Source organism: Trachemys scripta, chromosome 3 (genome assembly GCF_013100865.1).
Source record: "Trachemys scripta elegans isolate TJP31775 chromosome 3, CAS_Tse_1.0, whole genome shotgun sequence".
In the NCBI taxonomy this organism is placed as follows: Eukaryota; Metazoa; Chordata; order Testudines; family Emydidae; genus Trachemys; species Trachemys scripta.
The window spans coordinates 62,461,642-62,481,173 of record NC_048300.1 but is presented as its reverse complement, the minus strand read 5'-3'; the positions used below and the strand labels follow the sequence as shown (position 1 = coordinate 62,481,173).

The window sequence follows — 19,532 nt, the reverse complement described above, 5'->3', positions numbered from 1 at the left end:
TCTGTTTGCAACCTTTGTTCCTGTTTTCCTCCATTGCCAGTTTGGTTATTTTACTTCTGACACCATGTCCTGCACTCTTTGTACATGACAGGTTGCAAGGCTGCTACTAGGTGAGGCTCCTATATCAGATATGGACGGGCTACACAGCTGCCATCGTAAGAGAGAGACCAGACGAGTTCTCGTTAAGATACTTTACTGCACTACCAGGTATGGCTGTTACCAGCTCAGGTAAGAAACGTTACACAGGCTGCCAGCTACTGGCCGCGCCACATTACAGTTTTGGCAACCCGTTGCGGACTCCATTCAGCAGCTGGCGCGGGAGGGGAAACCCAGCCAACTCATAGGCTGGGATTCCCCGCTTCCGCCCCGCCCAGCACGAGCAGTGTGAGAGGCGGGGACAATAAAGCAGGCCCAGGTAGCGCCCCCCCTCCCCCGTTAGAGGGATAGACGCCTCCAGCTGTGACATCAGCCGCAGAGGAGACGGGCGCCCTGTTCCCTTCGCACTTCCGCCCCAGTCCCCAGGAGCGGGCATGGCGGAGGCTGCCGGGAAGAGGAGCTCGGAGCTAAGGGGAATTGCGGGTCGGGGGCGGAGTCTCCCCAGAAACGAGGCGGTGACGCACGCCCGGCCCCTCCCCCTTTCTTCCTTAGCCGTTGGCAACTGCGCTTTTGCTTTTTCCTCTTTCACCCCAGGGCTCTCGCTCTCGCTGTCAGTTCCGTATCCGGCGTGGGACGCGTCACTTCCTGCTCACGCCGGCGCTCTCTCTTTCCCCCTCTCCCCGGACCCGGATGGTGACTGGTGGCGGCCGCTGGGACTGTCACTGAGCGGTTCCCCGGGCCTGTTGTCCTGAGCGGTGGCAGCAGCCGGGAAGATGGCTGCGGCGGCGGCTGCGGGGGCCTCATGTTCCTCGGCGGCGGCCGCTGGCCCTGGATCGGTCTCCGCTGCGCCGGGCCCCTGCGAGTGGCTGCTGCTGCGGGACGGCTGCCTGCGCTGCGACGCCGACGGGCTCTGTAGCCTCTGCTACCACCCGGCTCTCAACGCCATCCTGGCCGTGACCGCCCGCGGCGCCATCAAAGTCATCGACGGTACCTCGGGGGCCACGCTGCAGGCCTCGGCGCTCAACGGTAAGTGCCGGCCTGGCCCGGGGGGAGGCGCCGGCGGAGCCAGCCCGGGCTCCGGCCCGTGGGGTAGGGGCTCCGTGAGAGTCTGGGGCGGGAGGTGGGCTCGGAACAGCTGGGGCTGGGAGTCGGGCCCGGTGGTAGGTGGGAAGGGGGCTGTGATGGGCCGGCTGCCGGCATCTTTTCCCCCTGGTTGCTCCTCCGCCCGGCTGAGTGGCGGGGGCGATGCGGCGCCTGTTTCGGTTGGTTCCTAGGGCCCCGGCTCTCCTGTGCCTGGGGGTAACCCGGGGGGGGGGGGGCGGGGGGCCGCCCCCTCAGACCCGGTCCTGGCCTTGCTCCCGTATCTGAGGAGACTGGGGATCCCAGCCAGCCCCGCCGAGACGGGCCGCTGCCCGGTTAAAAACCGGTGAGGAGGGGCGGGGGGAGGTTGCGCGTGGGCGGGCAGGTGGGCTCCACTCTGTATCTTCGGCCTCTCGGGTTTCTCCTGAGCTTTCCTGCCTCTGTTGATCAAACCCGATAAATCCTTGCTTTCCTCGGGGGCTTATAGTCGGGGCAGCGCCGTGGCCAGCACTAAGACTTCCTTGCTTTTGGAAAATAAAATACAGACCGTTTACTGATGAGGTGCCAGTGGAGCATCTGTGTTAGAGTTATTAAAGGAATAAAGCTAAACAGTTGTGAAACAAAGTGGATTATGTGATGGAGTGTCCTTGATTTCTTTTTATATTAATTTCGTTGTTGTTTTGTAAGTAATACACCATGCACAATGAAGGCTCCCAGTTATTAGTACAAACCTGCTAGACTGTATAGGGCTTTACTTTAATCTTTATTGATGAAGATGTCAGTTATGTGTGGTGCTAATTGAGTCTTGATCTAAACTACACCTCTATCCCGATATAACGCTGTCCTTGGGAGCCAAAAAATCTTACCGCATTATATTGAACTTGCTTTGATTTGCCAGAGTGTGCAACCCTGCCCCCCGGAGCACTGCTTTACTTTGTTACATCAGGTCACGTTATATCTGGGTAGAGGTGTATTATAAATCCAGATATTAAGTTTATGCTATAAATCACATTAGTTGAAATTTATTTTAGGTTCCGAAGTAATGTTTGGCTTCTATTCCAAATCAACTTTAATATCAAATCACTTTAGCTTCAAAAACCCTTCTGAGGTTTTTCTGAGGGCTTCTGTGCCCCTTGATTCTCATGGGTGATAACAATAATGTTTTTACCGTTCTGTTAAAAAGCGCTCGCTATTCACTGCATTTGTGGACATAGGAGTTCAACGCTTTCTCTAATAATTGTCCGCTTTTTCCTTTGTTTTGGTTTTCTGTCCTGGTTAGGAAACTGATCTTTGGAAAATAAGTTCCGTGTATGAGGATTAGATCAGTTTCCTAGTTCATGAATTATCACCAGTAGAATAGAATATTCTGACAGGATTTCATAGTTTGGGGAAATAATCTTTATTATACAAAAATCCAATTCTGATATGTTACTATACTTCTGCTTTCAGTATTGATTTTAAAATTATGTGGTTAGACTTCATTAAGAGGACTTCCTTCTCTTGCGATTTTGGTGACCACTACCAAAGGAAGTATTGATGGTTGTATACAGAGTTTAGCTTAGTAAAGTCAGGTCCTGTACTGATTTCCTGCAAATTTTGCCTGTTAGGCTTGGGTAATAAATACACTCATTGAATATTAGGATTTAAATTATAAGAGCAACTTTCATAAGTGAGCAAAGGTTAGAAATCTGCTCTCACTTTTCTTTCATAGAAAAATATATAATTCCTAAATGGTAATGGTCTCAATTCTTAAGTCTCTCATTTACTAAGTATCAGAGTTTTATCTATGATGATCCATCAGGGGCAACACAATTGCAAAGTTGCCACTGACTGCTTAGTTTGGCCTGGAGAACCTTTATTCTTTTTTGAGTAATTGTCAACATGAATTCCACTTCCGGTGTGCATATGCCTAAAATCAGATTCTTTTTGGCTAGCAATGCCCGTTGGGATTGCACTTATGCCATGGATGTCCTTGCGCCACCTTACCTGGGGGGGGGTATAAAGAATAGAGCAGACCCAATTGGCCTTATTTCCTTCTTGCTGCATATAACAGAGATGGAACCTCTGCAGCATTCCCTTACTCTGTGCACTGTAAAATCTCATTGGCCTAGGTAGTGGTAAATGTTTTTTGCTCTGTTTATATAGCACCTAGCATAATAGGCCAAGATCCCACTACTAGGGTCCATAGATGGTATGGTAGTATAAATTAACATTATTTTTTTGTTCTCACACATTGGCAAAAAGCTCTTACAAGAGATCCCCTAAATCTATTATATCAGGACCTCAGCCATAGTGGCTGAAACAAAATCCTTGGGATTTAAAACTTGCCCCTTTTGTGGGGCTACTATCCCACACAGTGCTGGTCATTCTAGATGCGTCCTTTGCCTTGCAAAGGGACCCATCCCTGAAAGGTACTGGATATATTGCTCCTTCTCCAAGAGGACACACAAACCAAGGAGTGCCCCTTTTCAGAGCCTGAGGCAAAAGATTCTGCCAAGCCTGAACAGTCACTTTTGACTAGTGCTTCTGTGAACTGGAGCTCTATGGCCAACTCCCAGTTACACTTTTCAGGAGATTGAACCCCTTGACTACTGACAGTGGCAGAGCTCCCCCCCCGGTTGTCATCAAAGGGGTGTAGGAAGGTACATTGCTTCCAGCATGAGTGTAGGCATAGGTCACCCTCTCTGTTGTCTAGTAGAATGAGACACAAGATCCATCATGTTTCTGTCTCCGCTTATGCTCCCCTTCTGAAAGGCAGTTCACTGCCCAGAGCGGGTCCTTTTGATGCATCAGCACTGGCTGCTTACCAAGCAATTAGAGTACCACCAGAAACTGTGGACTTCATTTCCTCTGGTACAAGTGCTCTTGGTATTGATAACCTCTGTGCCTATGATGCTGATCTCCTGCACAGACTTTTTCAGTACCCAAGGTGTTCTCTATACTGAAGGATCTCTGTGACCACATAACCAGAGCCCCATTGCTCTCCTCGTCGGCTGTTCTAACCTATCCTTTTAGAAGTGCTATTGCCTTGGTCCCAGTGAGCGATCCTGTTCATGTTGTGGGTAGGATTTGAGAATACCCTTCGACAACAGACAGGATAGCTGTCCCAACTCCCCTGGAAGAAGTATGTTCATTTTCTTCTTCCCCTTGTGAACATATCAGGGAGGTGTCTTCTGCCCCTCACTCTCCCTCTTAGCTGTTTTGGTCTGGAAGAGAATCCAGAGATTGCCCTATTAAACTTAGTGGGCAACCAACGAGGAAACTTCTTCCACCACCCTTCACTTGCCTCTCCTATAAGACAGCATACGTCTGTTTCTGAGGGTCATTTGGTACAGTCTTTCAGTCTGCACCTGCAGGAGCATGACGGCAAGGAAGAACACCAGCAGGAGATGGAAGATCAATTGATCTTCCATCTCATGAGGCATGATAGATGCTTTGGAGATTCTGGTGGAAATACTGCAAGAAAAATCCCACAAATTACAAATTTTGCTCTCCTCCATGCCTATTAATGAAGGATTGTTGGAATTGGCCAAGCATCTCTGGGGCCAGACAGTTGTGACATTTGGATCTGGTGAACCTCTCAACACAGTCTTTGATCGTATTACATGTTCTACTGGACTAAACCACAGGATTTGGGGACTTCAACAGCAGAGTCAAGGGGAAGGGTTGGGACGGCTTTGTGGCCTGCATCATGCGGGAGGTCAGACTAGATGATCATAATGTCCTTTCTGACCTTAAAGTCTATGGACCTGGTTTAGCAAAATAGAGGTCCGATATTACACCCAGTTCCAGCATTATGTCTGACAGACTGGATGCTGGCTGGTTAACTGCCATTGAAATAAATTGTTTAGCTGAAGTCCAGAATATTTTAGCATGTAGCATAAAAACCTCTACTAGACTGACTTGTGCAGCAGAATAGAAGAGGTTTTCTATTTGAGCAGCAGTGCATCACTTGTCTTCTTTGGAACCCCTATTTCTGCTATTCTGGACTATCTGCTCATTATACAACATTTCAGACTGTCCATCAGCTCTGTAAGTGTAAGCTTGCGTGCAGTATCTTCACATCATTCTCCAAGTCAGTCATACTATATTTTTGCATGCTACTCTTGAATGAGACCCTCAAGGAATCAACCACATTTCCCTCCTTCTGGGATCCCTTTCCTTCCTTGGACCTCAACATGGTGTTAAGTGACCTACTGGGACTTGCTTTTGAGCACCTAGTGACTTAGTCTTCATAGACAGGTGAGTAAAAAGAATGCCTTTTTAGTGGTCAGAACATCAGCTTAGCGGGTAGGGGAAATTCAGGCCCTTATGGCTGGTACACTCTACAGGGTATTCCATAAAGATAAGGTGACTTTTAGGCCTCACCCCAATTTCCTGACTAAAATTGTTCACAATTTTCATTTCAATCAGTTGATTCACCTCCCAGTTTTCTTTCTAAGCCCCACTCAAATCAGAGGGAAAGCCAAACTGCATACCCTTGATGTGGTGGGGCCTTTTCATACTAACTGGATGAGATAAGGCCCTCCAGAAGCTTCCCTAGGCTGTTTTTAGCCTTTGCAGACAGAGTAAAGGTTGTCCAAATGGGTATCTAACTATAGGTCCTGTTACAAGAGAGCAATCTTGTATCCACATCTGCTGCTTAGAGCTCATTCCACTTGGGCTCAGGAAGTTTCTGTGGCTTCTCTAAGGGTCATCTCTATTCCAGAAATTTGCAAGGCAGCACTGCATGGTGATCAGTCCACACTTTGCCCAGCACTATTCCTTAGTTGAGGCTTGAAGAACCGATGCCCACTTAGATAGAGCTGTCTTGAAATCCTTGTTTTAAATAGCACTCCTAGCACTCACTTCCTGACTCAGGTCACTGCTTGCTTGTCACCACAGGTGGAATCCACATGGACAATCATACCAAGAAGGAGGAACAGTTACTGACAGTTACTTCCAGGGATTGTGGATCTTTGAGATGTGTTGTCCATATGGAATCCCCAACATGCCCCCCTTCCTTGCTTCAGCGGAGTCCCATAGCAACAGGATTTTGTACTTTCAAAGAAATTGAGGTTCAGTTGTCCCTGCTCTGCCCTTTATGCCTTTGGGGGTTGTGTGTGAGCTGAGAGGATGTCCAGGGCACAGATGTGATTCTAATGGACACTGCTAGCCAGAAAGAAGGCTAGATCTTGCATCCCTGGGGGTGTGTCTGCATCAAAAGTGGAATCCCTATGGACAACCATCTTGAAGAACCACAGTTATTGCAAGGTAAATTATTATTCTTGATGGCTGACAAGGATGATGCCCAAGAAGGAATAGAACTTTGCTTGCCTAATTTACATGTGTTTAGTTGGAAGTTTAAAAAAAAAATGAAGAGGATTTTATTTATTTTTAACTGATAAACTAAACTTACGACTCCATTATGCCACTGTTAAAGTAAATATATTTAGGGCTGTGTAACGGGAATTAAATTAAACCACTACAGTCAACATATTTATAATACTTTTATACAGAGAACTACCTTAACTTGATACAAAATGTAGCAAATAAATGACTGACTTCTGATTTGCCTTTCATTCTGAAGGATTCAAAAACACCCTCCAAACTCTGAGTTCACTTATCCTCCAGTTAAACACTGTCATGCTTCTAAATGAAGGTAGCTATTCTGTGCTCTCAGCTTAAACTAGGGGAAAAAATGGATAAATAATTTCCCCAATTACAGCAACTTTAGAGAATTTAGGTAGGTCCAAAACAAGTTACTGAAATGTGTATCTGGCCTTTATGCAAGGTTTAACACCTCTTACTTTTGTGAAAAGCTCTTCTAAAGAGGTAGTTGCAGCTGTGACACTGGCAAAAACCAATGTGTAACTTTGGCAAGGGATAGTAACTAACAAAATTGTGCTTGACTTTGAGCTTTCATTGGAGGGAAAAGTATCCAATTCTCATGGTTTTGGAGGCAACCTTGCCTGTGTGAATGAAGTGTAAATCAAAAGTGTTTTTCTGGCCTTATATACACTAGAGAAACTTGGTATCTTTCCCTAAATTTAATGACTGTAGTCCCTCTAAAATGCCTATTAACACTCCTCATGTCAGCTCATACTTCCAGTGTTGCACATGCATTACAACTATTGTTTGGATTAGATTTATTTCAAGTAAGGCTAACCGCCATGTGCACCTTAGTCTCTAATATGGGTCGAGATTGCTGGTATAATAGCTCCAATAGCTCACTTGCAAGCTACGCACATAGTGAACAAGATCTTCTAGTGCCACCTCTTTCACCACTTGTGTTGCAACCTTAACTTGGTGACATGTCTCAACGTAAACCATCATGTTGCCAGCTGGTCTCAAGCTGATGTTTGATTCATGGTACGATTTGGGCAGAGGAAAAGATCCAGGGCCAGTTGAATTGGAGCATATGCAAAACCTAGGTATGTGAGTAAGCATATTCAGGAGTGCCAAGCCATGCCTTGACAAGATAAGGACTTAATAGGATATCTTCAAAATCACTTATGGATTTAGTTGCATGAGCCCCATAGAATATGGAATTTCTACACCTCCACATGTTGAGTGGATCATGGGGTTTACAAGAAGCCAAACAAGAGATGCCCAATCTGTTGCTGGGACTTCAGGATCCCTTTAGGATAGATATTAGGGCTGTCAATCGCAGTTAACTCACGAGATTAACTCAAAAAAATTACAGGTTTCAGAGTAGCAGCCGTGTTAGTCTGTATCCGCAAAAAGAAGAACAGGAGTACTTGTGGCACAAGTACTCCTGTTCTTCTTCTTTCAAAAAAATTAATTGTGATTAATCAGTTTTAATTGCACCATTAAAGAATAGAATAATTGCAATTTATTAAATATTTTTGGATATTCTACATTTTCAAATATATTGATTTCAAAGTGTACAGTGCTTACTTTATATTATTTTTATTTCAAATATTTGCACTGTAAAAATGAGAAACAAAAGAAATAGTATTTTTCAGTTCACCTCATACAATACCATAATGCAGGGGATGGCAACCTATGGCACACGTGCCAAAGTTGGCACGTGAGCCGATTTTTTTTCCTGGCACGCGGCGTGGGCTGAGCCGCTCGGCCCCACCGCCACTCTGGAGTTCCCGCTGCCAGTTGCCGGCTCCTGCGGGACCCACCGTGGGTCCAACTCAGCCCCTGCTGCTGGCCTGGAGGGGGGAAGGAATCCCAGGCTGGCAGGAGCCGTCGGTGAAAACCTCAGAGCTGTGGCGGGCTGAACCACTCAGCCCGCCCTGCTCTGGAGTTCCCGCTGCCGGCTCCTGCCAACCGGGGTACCCGCGGGTCCAATTCAGCACCCGCTGCTGGCCTGTGGGGGAAGGAACCCCAGGCAGGCAGCGGGCTGAGACCTCAGCTGGCAGGAGCTGGGGGCAGAAACACCAGAGTGGCGCCAGGCTGAGCCAGTCGCTGCTCTGGGGTTCTGGCTGCTGGCCCCTCGCCAGCAGGGGTCTCTACCGCGCAGCTCCACTCACCTTGCTTCTGGTTGGAGGCTCTCTTGCAGACAGGGTCCAGGCCTCCAGCCCTGCTCAGGCCTACCAGCCACCTACTCCACTCACCTCAGCTGCCAATCTTGGTTTCCAGCCCTTGCTCATCCTGCTTTCGGGCCTGGAGTCCCAGCAGGCCACCCTTTACATATAACAGTAGTTTGGTTATATATTATAGACTTATAGAGAGACCTTCTAAAAAGTGTTAAAATGTATTACCGGCACGCGAAGCCTTAAATTAGAGTGTATAAATGAAGATTTGGCATACCACTGCTGAAAGGTTGCCGACCCCTGCCATAATGCAATCCCTTTATTGTGAAAGTGCAACTTACAAATATAGATTTTTGTTGTTTTGTTATGTAACCAAGGTGGATTTGATTTAAATTGATTCAAATTTATTTAAATCACTTGTCAGGAAGACTTGATTTAATCATAGATTTCTACATAAAAGTGCATTTTTGTTGGTTGTTATAACGCTAGTACATATTCTTCACAACACGGAGATAAATGTAGGTTTCATTTTTAGAAGGTACACACTATACATTTTTAAAGTGGTTTATTTTGAAAACTTTTTTGATTAGTTTTACAGCTATATCAGAGAATGAATGATTGTTTGGTTATTTCATTTACCAAAGGTAATTGAAGCGCAGAGTTCACCTCCCAATGACTTCATAAATATCTCCAATTCAACAGGTTAATCATTAATATTTGAAGGATTTTCTTGCCATGCTGTATTAGGAGGAGTACATCACCAGACAGACATTTAAATTTAGTTATTTAACTAAAACAACGTTACGTATTATGGATTTTTTTCTTCAACAGCAAACGTATAATATTTTAATAAAACAAGCACATGAATTTTTGAATTTAAACATTCAAGTTTTTTAAAATCAGGTTTGTTTTTGTTAAAATTGGTTAACTAAAATAGTTAAATGAAATATTAAAACAAGTTAAATTGACTATGTCAGCCAGGTCAACATGAGAAATTTAAAATATTGGCTCCTACAGCTAACTCAGTTGTCTTCACCTTCATTTTCCTGTGTGTTCATAATATGGAAAAGAAAAACAAGCTTTCCTGCTTTTTCAGGTCCCAAACGATTTCTCAATTTGGAATGAATTAGTCCAAAGGAAGAAAATACTCTTTCTACACCAGTAGGAGAAGCTACTGCTGTTAAGTGAGATTATCACTTCAGCGGTCTCTGAATCCAAGTGCTTAAGTGACTTTTCCACCAGTTCACTGGTGTGACTTTCTTTCAAACATATATTTCCAAATTGGGTCTCTCTTACGGCCTGCTGCCATTATAGGTTTTCCCTTCTAGTGAGAGGATGGTATGGTAGATCTCAAATCAATGAAAGGCTATACTAAAGAAGACCGGAAGATTTCTGGAATATGCTGCTCAAACAGTTTCACTTTTGTTTCTATTGCCTGTCCCTCCCTTCTCACATTTATCTCCAGATTTCTTCTCCTTGTCCAGATCTATTCCGCCCCCAACAATCTTCTATTCATTGAACTTTTTGAAACTTTGCACTTTTAGAGAGAGGTAAGGGATTGACTGTGTGTACACAAATTTGCAAAGGGACAATGGATTTGAGGTCTGTTATTTCTTACCTCTATTTATTTATTTATTTAAAAACCTTTTTGCTGTTAACAACCATGTTATCTCTGGAGACACAAATCCAGTTTGAGAACTGCAAAACTAAGCATCTCTGATGGTATCTTCTAGACTGAGCACTTAGTCCCATGTTATCAAAAAAATCCAATTTAAATAAAAAAAAATCAGATTTAAAAAAATATTGATTTTTATCCACCCTATATGTAACTTCACTCAAAAACAAAACAGTGTAGAACTTTAGAGCTTTCAAGTCCACCTTATTCCTACTTCTTGTTCAGCCAATCTCTAAGACAAACAAGTTTGTTTACATTTATGGGAGATAATGCTGCTGACTTCTCACTTTCAGGGGACATTATAAATAAGAACAGGCCTTCGCGTGGCATTTTTGTAGCCAGCATTGAAAGGTATTTACGTGCCAGATATGCTAAACATTTGTATGCCCGCCCCCATGCTTCAGCCACCGTTCCAGAGGACATACTTCCATGCTAATGAAATTGTTTAAAAAAAAATGTGTTAATTTAATTTGTGACTGAACTCCTGAATAGGATGTCTTCTGTTCTGTTTTACCCGCATTCTGCCATATATTTCATGTTATAGCAGTCTCGGATGATAGCCCAGCACATGTTGATTGTTTTAAGAAGACTTTCACTGCAGATCTGACAAAATGCAAAGAAGGTACCAATCTGAGATTTCTAAAGATAGCTACAGCACTTGACCCAAGGCTGAAGAGTCTAAAGTGCCTTCCAAAATCTGAGAGGGATGAGGTGTGAAGCATGCTTTCAGAAATCTTAAAAGAACAGTCCGATGTGGAAACTACAGAACCCGAACCACCAAAAAAGAAAATCAACTTTGTGCTGGTGGCATCCTACTCAGATGATGAAAGTGAACATGCATCGGTCTGCACTGCTTTGGATCGTTATTGAGCAGAACCCCCTCGTTAGCATGGACGCATGTCCTCTGGAATGGTGGTTGAAGCATAAAGGGACATGAATCTTTAACGCATCTGGCACATAAATATCTTGCGATGCCGGCTACAACTGTGCCATGTGAACACCTGTTCTCGCTTTCACATAACATTGTAAATAAGAAGTCAGCAGCATTATCTCCTGCAAATGTAAAAAAACTTTTGTCTGAGACTGACTGAACAAGAAGTGGGACTTGAGTGGACTTGTAGGCTCGAAAGTTTTACATTGTTTTGTTTTTGAATGCATTTTTTTTGTACATAATTCTTATTGGGATATGTAAGAGTTAAGTAGAGACCAGGGAAACAGCTGGTGTGCTGGTATAGTATTGGGAAGTAAAGTCACAGGCAGGCACCGTTTCTTCGCTTAATAGATAAGTGTCATCCCTCACCCTCCCCTTCAGCTTGTTGGGAATAAATAAGTGTTGCAGCTGCATTAAAAATGTAGTTGTCTAAAGGATATCTTTGTGTAAAGAACTGTTCTCCCCCTCCCTTCCTTTCCCAGCTACATAAATGAGAACTGCTCATGGCCCCCTCGCCCCTTCTCTTGAGAACTGCTGATTAAGGGAATTTGTAGCAACAAACACTGTAAAGAAATGTATTTTCAAGGTAAAAATGTGTGTATAATATGCGTAATGCTGTAATCAGTCAATTGGGGTGGGTTTACTAACAGTGGGTATTTCTGTTACTTAAGGGTTTTGGGGGTACAGATGCTCCTGACGTACGCAAGCATTCCGTTCTGGAATGCCTTGCATAACTCAAATTTTGCGTAAGTGAGGAACGTATCTCCGACCATTAAGTCCCCCCAAAAACCCCTCCTATTTCTGGCTTACGGAACTTTTTCCGTAAGCTCGGATTTGCGCACGTCGGGTTTACATAACTCGGGGAGCGTATGTATTGTAACGGATGTAGGAGTGTGCATGCTAACCTAAACAAAAAGAGTGTGCTGTAACTAATTCAGTGCTTACTGGACAATGGGGTCCAGGGGAACAAGTACACCTCTACCCAGATTTAATGCGACCCGATATAACACGAATTCGGATATAACGCGGTAAAGCAGTGCTCCGGGAGGGCGGGGGCGGGGCTGCGTGCTCCGGTGGATCAAAGCAAGTTCAATATAATGTGGTTTCACCTATAATGCGGTAAGATGTTTTTTTGGCTCCTGAGGACAGTGTTCTGTCGGGGTAGAGGTGTATCACAATAAAGGATTCCATCTACTCAATCCATCTCTGGGTCAACCTGCTCCTTACAACTCTACATTTGTAAGTTCAACTTTCATGATAAAGAAATTGTATTACAGTACTTGTATGAGGTGAACTGAAAAATACTATTTCCTTTGTTTCTTTATAGCACAAATATTTGTAATCAAAAATAAATATTAAGTGAGCACTGTTAACATTGTATTCTGTGTTGTAATTGAAATCAATATATTTAAATATTTTTGGATGTTTTGTCTATTTTCAAACAGTTTTCTATTATTTAACAGTGTGAGTAATCACGATGAATTTTTTTAATTGCGTGACAGCCCTAATAGATGTTCATTATTCTAACTAGCAGGGGAGATGGCAGCCTCCATTTTAGCAGGAGGAGGGAGTGTGTGTAAGGGATCCTTTGCAGAAGGTCTTCAGCTCTTTATTATGAAACATAATGTACAGATTTGGGGATAGACAGAGTTTTGCAGGTTCTTACAAATATCGCAGCATTTGTAAAAGGCTGGACATAGCTTCACATGAGGGCAGAATTGTCCACTACTTCCTCTACTCTGCCAGCACTTGTTCCATTAGTGGCATCTGCAAAGCCCATTGCCTGGTCAGTCTCCCTAATAACTGCCAGGACTTTTCATTCCCTCAGGTGCATGGGACACCACTGCCAGTCAAGCTGGAAGTGCTCAGCATGGCATACACAGCAGCTGTCTGAATGTGATTGGGTGGGATCTGAAATGGTGACCAAATGAGTGGCCCCGAATGGGGATGTGGTTCCATCAATGGCTCTCGGTTTGGGCAGCCCCGCTGTATGATCTCTGACACTTGCTATCTTAATCACCTACACCATACTATGACCTGCAGACCTACACCACAACAGCACTCCCTCTCTGGGCTTCCTGACCCCAGATTGGTTGTCCTCGTTGAGAGGAACACTCAGTTTCATGGTTGGTATTGAAATGTCAGCTAGCTCCCCATAGAGGTACAGAAAAGCCTCCTTTCCTCATCCTGAAGTTCTGGACCTGGTTCTGCTTATTCTAGATCCCTAGCACAACTTAGTTCCTGCAGTCTTTGGTTGCTCTGTTCCCTAAAATGGGGGGCAATCTCCCAATAATAATGTCTCTTAAATTTGAAGGTCCCCACTCATACTTGGCAGGGGGAAGGAATGTTTGTTTCCATGTTCCAGCTTCTTGGCAACTGTAAGAGGAAGGCTCTCTGCATTGGAACCCTTCCTTTTTTCATAGGTCTGGGGCTTTCTCCCCTGTGAATAACTACAGCGAAATGCACAACTTTATGAACACTAGTCAGTGGAATAGCTGAAACTTGTGGGCTCCCAGCATAATGCAACTACCATAGGTTAAAGGGTATTTTGAAGCAAGCAACTATGCTTTGCCTGTTTTCACCATGCCTTCCTGTTCTGAAAGGGAGTTGTGCCAGTGATTTGAAAAGATTTCTAGCATTTTGTAATGTTACTTTGCAGTTCCAAATTAAAGGCTTAATAAAGTTTATATTTGCAGTTATGGGCATTGTTTTGGTACTTACCATGAACTAGATTAGTGATCCCCAAACTGTGGGGTGTGCCCCTCAAGGGGGGTGTGTGGTGCAGTGTTTGTGGGGGCATGTGGTGGGGTCCAAGCCAGCCCTCATGGGGGGTGGGAAGAGGAGAGAGTGCCACCCTGCCCGCAAGCCCAGCTACCGTCCCAGCCAGAACTCTGCTCTGTCCCCAGGCCAGCTGTGCCTCTAAGCCCAGCTTCTCCCAGTCTCCATTTCTGACCCCAGCTTTGCCTTCAGCCCAAGCTCCTCTGCTGAGTCAGTTGTGCAGTAGTGGAGTGGTGGGCGTGGACAGATTCTGTTACTGGTAAGGAGGGGCACTATGGGAAAAGTTTGGGCACCACTGCACTAGATCTTGGCAAAGAGCATTCACTATTAAGATTCCTGTGTTTCCTTGGTGTGGATAGAAGTATTAAACTTTTTTTGTAATTTTTGAAAACAGCTCAGTTTTTGGGGTACTCTCTCTCAAGGCCTTTTTTTGTTAAAATAACTTCAAGTTTTTGCCATAGGCTCCACCCTGGATCCTGACTTGACCTATCAATTTTCAAGCTAGTCTGACTCATCTTGGGATATTGAACAGCGTCCAAAATTCAGCTAGAAACAGAACTGCAATTTCAGAGAGGATCTCACTTCTCTATAATGACAACAAGAGTACTAAATAACATTTTTTTTTAAAGTGGAATGATTATAATCCCTATAAATTGTTCTGTAAGTGAGAGGGTTTGTAAGAAACTTCCCCTGTGAACACGTTATTCCTTAATTACTCACTTTGGGGTTTTTGGACCTTCCTCAGATGCACTGGTACTGGCCATTGTGGGTGACAGAATACTCTATTAGATGGATCACTGTTTTGATCCAGTATGGAAATTCTTGTATTTACACTCCAATTTTACAACAATTAAAACAGCATATTTTAGTCAGGAAGGAAAGTGAATATGGCAGAGATCTGCTTACTGAACAATAAAAATACTGAAATCACTTTTTACTGTCTAACCTGGACGTTGATTGAGGTAGGAGTCCTAGGGGGGTTGGGGGAATGAGTTGATCTCTAAGTAAAGAATTCATCATAATGTTTACACAAGGGGACAGAATTGCACGATGAATCTACATGCTATTTGCTCTTTGATGCTTGCCACAGGCAAAAAGTTTGCTCTTTGTCATCATCTTAAGTCAGATGGTGACCATAAGCACGGACGATCTCCTTTACAGAGGGGGAAGAGATTCAACCATAGACAACAAAATCTGCCCCTCAGTTTGGACACTGCTCGTCTTTTTAGTATGCTTCATTTCTGATACAGAAGGTGCTTAGTGTTTTCCATCCTTTGGCTGCTGGAGTGGGTTTTGCTTTCCCCTCTGCTGCATACATGTCACTATACTTTCTCCTGTCATCCCCAATTTACTGTTGATTTGGGAATGGATCTGTGACTGGATTCAATTTTTCTAGTTTCTTGGGAGTACAAGTATTGTTGGTTTGGACTATCACTCTGCCAGCAGAACACCAGTTTGCCTAATGACTGTAGAATGAAGGCTTGACTCTTGTTTTGCCCACTCTTGTAAGCCAGGGATATGTAGAAAAAAATGAGCCAAGTCAATGCCAAGAGTATAAAGAAACTATTCCATGAACTTCTAGTGACTGGGGGTGGAATGCAGGGTGGTAATTAGAATGACTGTTCGTAGTGTTCAATGTTCCATGATTTGCCAAGGTTAGAAATATTTTGGAGGATCCAGTTCAAATGATTCCAGGATAATTAACTTTTCCAAATCCTGGTTCTGGACCTGTGATTTGTAAGAACTTAAATTCTTAAGTTTAGACTGTCCTGCTATCACCTGGGGATGTATAAACCACAGTCCACTTTAGAACTTGGAGCTGAACCTTTGAACTAGTGGAAGTTATTAGTCAGCTCTTGAGAGTTGGGTTTGCAACTTCAGCAGTCTTTGATTGCGGTATCTGCTTCTGTAGGTGTAGGTAGACTATGGGATATCCTTTACCAGTTAACTCAAATTCTAGGAACTGAAAGTAGGCTACTTTTCCTGTTGTAAACATTGAACAAAGTCCAGGTGGCAATCGTAAATATCCTTGTAGAGAGTTTTGCTGATCATCCTTTGACAGCAAAAGTTTTTCTGCAAAAGCAAACTGAAGGAATCAAAATATAAAGGATACTTAGTCTCTCGATAGTCTGCACTGGAGACTTTTTACTAGATTTTTAGTTTAATAAAATAGGCTCTACTATTATATAGTACATGTTAGTCTGTGGGGGTGACCACTATATTTGCAGTTTATGGCATAATTTTGAAGATGTCAAATACGTCTCAATTTTGAACATAATTGTTTTCAATGAGTCCTTGAGACAATTGTAAGTTTAAATAAGTGTAATTTACATTTTAATACTTTTGCTACTGTCTGTAGAAATGATTTTTTTCTGTAGAATGGTTTATTTTCCTTGGCTGCAGTTGTATTTGTCCATAGATATTTCTCGCTGAGGAACTCCAGCATGTTGGTAAAAGTATAGTTTGCAAATGCTTGATTTTCCATTTAAAGTGTCCTCTCCTTTTTAGGTCAGCTAAAACTAAGACTTTACAACTCTGATATGATTCAATGGTTCCTGAGGTGGGGCACATGGCTCTCTCAGCAAGGATCTGCAAAGACAGTACACTAACACACAAACTTATTTAAGGGAACCAGGGGAGTATAGGGGTCCTTGATACCAAAATTCTAGTTGATGAGGGCACCTGGCTCAACTATTTCAGACTTTATGTATCACTTTAGAACTGTAGGTTTTATGTAGATCACTTTGCGTTGAGGGAGAAACCATAGGTGTTAAGGTAAAGCCGTAGTCAGATTATAAATAGAAGAGTAGTTTTCAGGTTAGTAATGGATTAGCTTGTTTATTATTTGAAGGAGGAAGTTTTGAAGTTGTGATGGATGGCAGTTACTGAAAACTATAAAGGGATTGTGAGATATTTAAAATTCATCTGAAGTGTAATGGGGTGGAGGCAATATACATTACCTTGCATAAATGTAAAATAATGCATATTGGTAAAAATAATTGAAACTACTCAGAAGTTGATGGGATCTGAACAATCAAGTTCCGCTGAGGTTGTTTGGCTTCTAGTTGTTCTGTTACACATGAAAAGAGAGCACTGTAGAGATGTCAGTTTTAATGTCTTGCACACTTTTGGTATTGAAATGTCTTTAAATGTTTTACAGTTTTAGAAGTGATATGTTTAAGTCGTCATTTGAAATTTTTCCTCTCCTGGAAGAAAACATCAGGATGACTATACATGAGTACAGATTATGGTATCTCTTGTCTAACTGGGACTAATTAGATTTGCTTTAGTTCCTTGCCTTTCCTTCTAGATGGAAAGGAGGGGGCCAGGAAGGGACCCCCTCCCAAACTGTGTATTTTGTCTCCTTCCTCTAAAGCATCAGGGATGGCCAAAGCTGGAGATGGGACATTGAGGGCTGCGTCTCTGAGGTGGTATGGCACATTCTCTCTCATGTGCTTAGCTGTCTGGTTCTTGCTCAAAATCTAACAGATCATCATATGTGGGGTCAGGAAGGAAATTTCCCCCAAGTTAGGTTGGCAGTGACTGGGTTTTTTTCCACCTTTCTCTGCAGCATGGAGTGTAGGTCACTTGTCAGGATTATCTGGGTGTATCTCAATTAATTCCCTGCCATTGCAGGGGCCTCAGGTATTGGTGCATCTATTCTGTGCCTGTGGAACATAATAATGTAGTCTCCTGTGTGCTGTAATATTTTGGTTGTTTGGTGTATAGGTGCTGGGTTTTGTTGGTGAAGTGTGATATACAAACTGACTGACTAGTGATCTGGTGGTCCCCTCTAGCCATGGAGAGGCTTCACCCATCTCCAGAGTACTGATCAGCTATTGAGTTTTTAGCTTGATCTATCTCTTCACTGTACAGCTTAATTCCTACCATTAACTTGACCTGCAGTCAAGAAGTAGTACTCATCATCTTAAAGGAATGAATGCAAACTGTTCGTTTGCCACATATGTGCATAAACTAAACTAAGACTTTTAGTGAAAGTAGGACTTGATTGACTGCTTTCACTATAGCTCTTAAAATGGTCATAGATAATTGTTTGGCAAGAATACATGAACAGTGTCATTAATCTTAAAGTGACTTTTGCCAGAGGGCTAAATAGCCTTCAAGATATCTGATCATATAGCTATTAAAAAACTAGTCCTAGACTGTCCCTTCAACGTTAACTTACTGATTCTTTAGCTAATTTTTATCTTGTGTCCCAAAACACTTGTTTACTGGATTGTGATAAATAGTTCTACTTCTTTTAATAGCATTTTCTTCTGTATTTTCCCATGCAGCTAAACCAGGTGGACGGGTGAAATGTCAATATATTTCTGCTGTGGATAAAGTTATCTTTGTGGATGATTATGCAGTCGGATGTAGGAAAGACCTCAATGGCATCTTGCTGCTAGACACAGCTCTGCAAACACCTGTTTCAAAGCAAGATGATGTGGTTCAACTTGAATTGCCAGTTACAGAGGTAAGTTCTAAATTGTTAGTATATAATGACTCTATACTAGAGATAATGAAACTGTACTGAGTTGTTAATTTAATATTAAAGGATTGCATGCCTAATTGGATAATATTTTAATGTAAATCACCATAAAGCAGTAATTGCCCTCCACCAAAACTTGATGGGGGATAGCCCAACCTAAAATCTGGGAACAAAAAGGGCACACTGCCAGTCTTGCTCCTGCTATCCAGCTGAGGCATTTCAGAAGAGAAACCTGTCCAGCAGTCATTAGAGATAGGGATCCATTTCCTGCTCTGTTAACCAAGCAGCAACTCCTGCTACCCATTCCAGAAACCAAGGCCCAGACTATAGAGCCCTTAGATCATGTGCTTTCTAGGCTTTCAAGAACAAGGAAAGAGGGATGAATGGCTAACATGTTGCCTCCACTAATCAACTAATCCCCTACCTTAGAGGTGATTGAAAACACCACCTGGTCATTGAATACCACTTGAAGGAAGCTTGCCCATCTAGCTCGCGATGGAAGGATGATTCCTGGGGTCTTGTCTAGACTCGGAGTTAAGGTGTGATGTTAGCACGTTGGCTAACATATTTTAAGAGTCCATTAAAATATGTTAGCTAACGTGCTAACATATTTTAATGTTAGCACGTTAGACATAGTAGACAGTGCAGTGTACTTCTAACATATGCTAAGCTGGTTGAGGAAAGCTAGACTCTAGCAAAATGTTAGCACATGTTAGATAAAGTGTTAACGTTGGACCGCAATTCTTACTCAGGAAAAGGCCCATGCTGATAGTAAGCTCTGAAAAGAGCTTTCCAAGTCCTCAGGCTTACTGCTACCATTGCCAATGATATGCAGCTTATGCCTTCTGGGTGACTATAAAAGCTTGGTGGGTATCAAGGCCACATACGAGGACTCTAACTAGCCCAACACACTTCCTTTCCTGGGTTCTGCTCTCATTTGCTATGTCACTTATGATGTGATACAAACAGTATTCAGTTCCATGGCTGTGT

At 43.2% G+C, this 19,532-nt stretch overlaps 1 protein-coding gene across 1 annotated transcript in view; it reads left to right on the top strand.

The window, feature by feature from the left end:
* The first annotated feature begins 786 nt into the window (after positions 1-786).
* The window catches only part of BIRC6 (baculoviral IAP repeat containing 6), a 306,648-nt gene continuing 287,902 nt past the window's right edge, over positions 787-19,532 (top strand). The window contains 4 exon segments of the mRNA XM_034764920.1: positions 787-803; positions 805-865; positions 867-1,122; positions 18,346-18,527. Of these exon segments, the coding sequence (XP_034620811.1) occupies positions 787-803; positions 805-865; positions 867-1,122; positions 18,346-18,527 (516 nt within the window).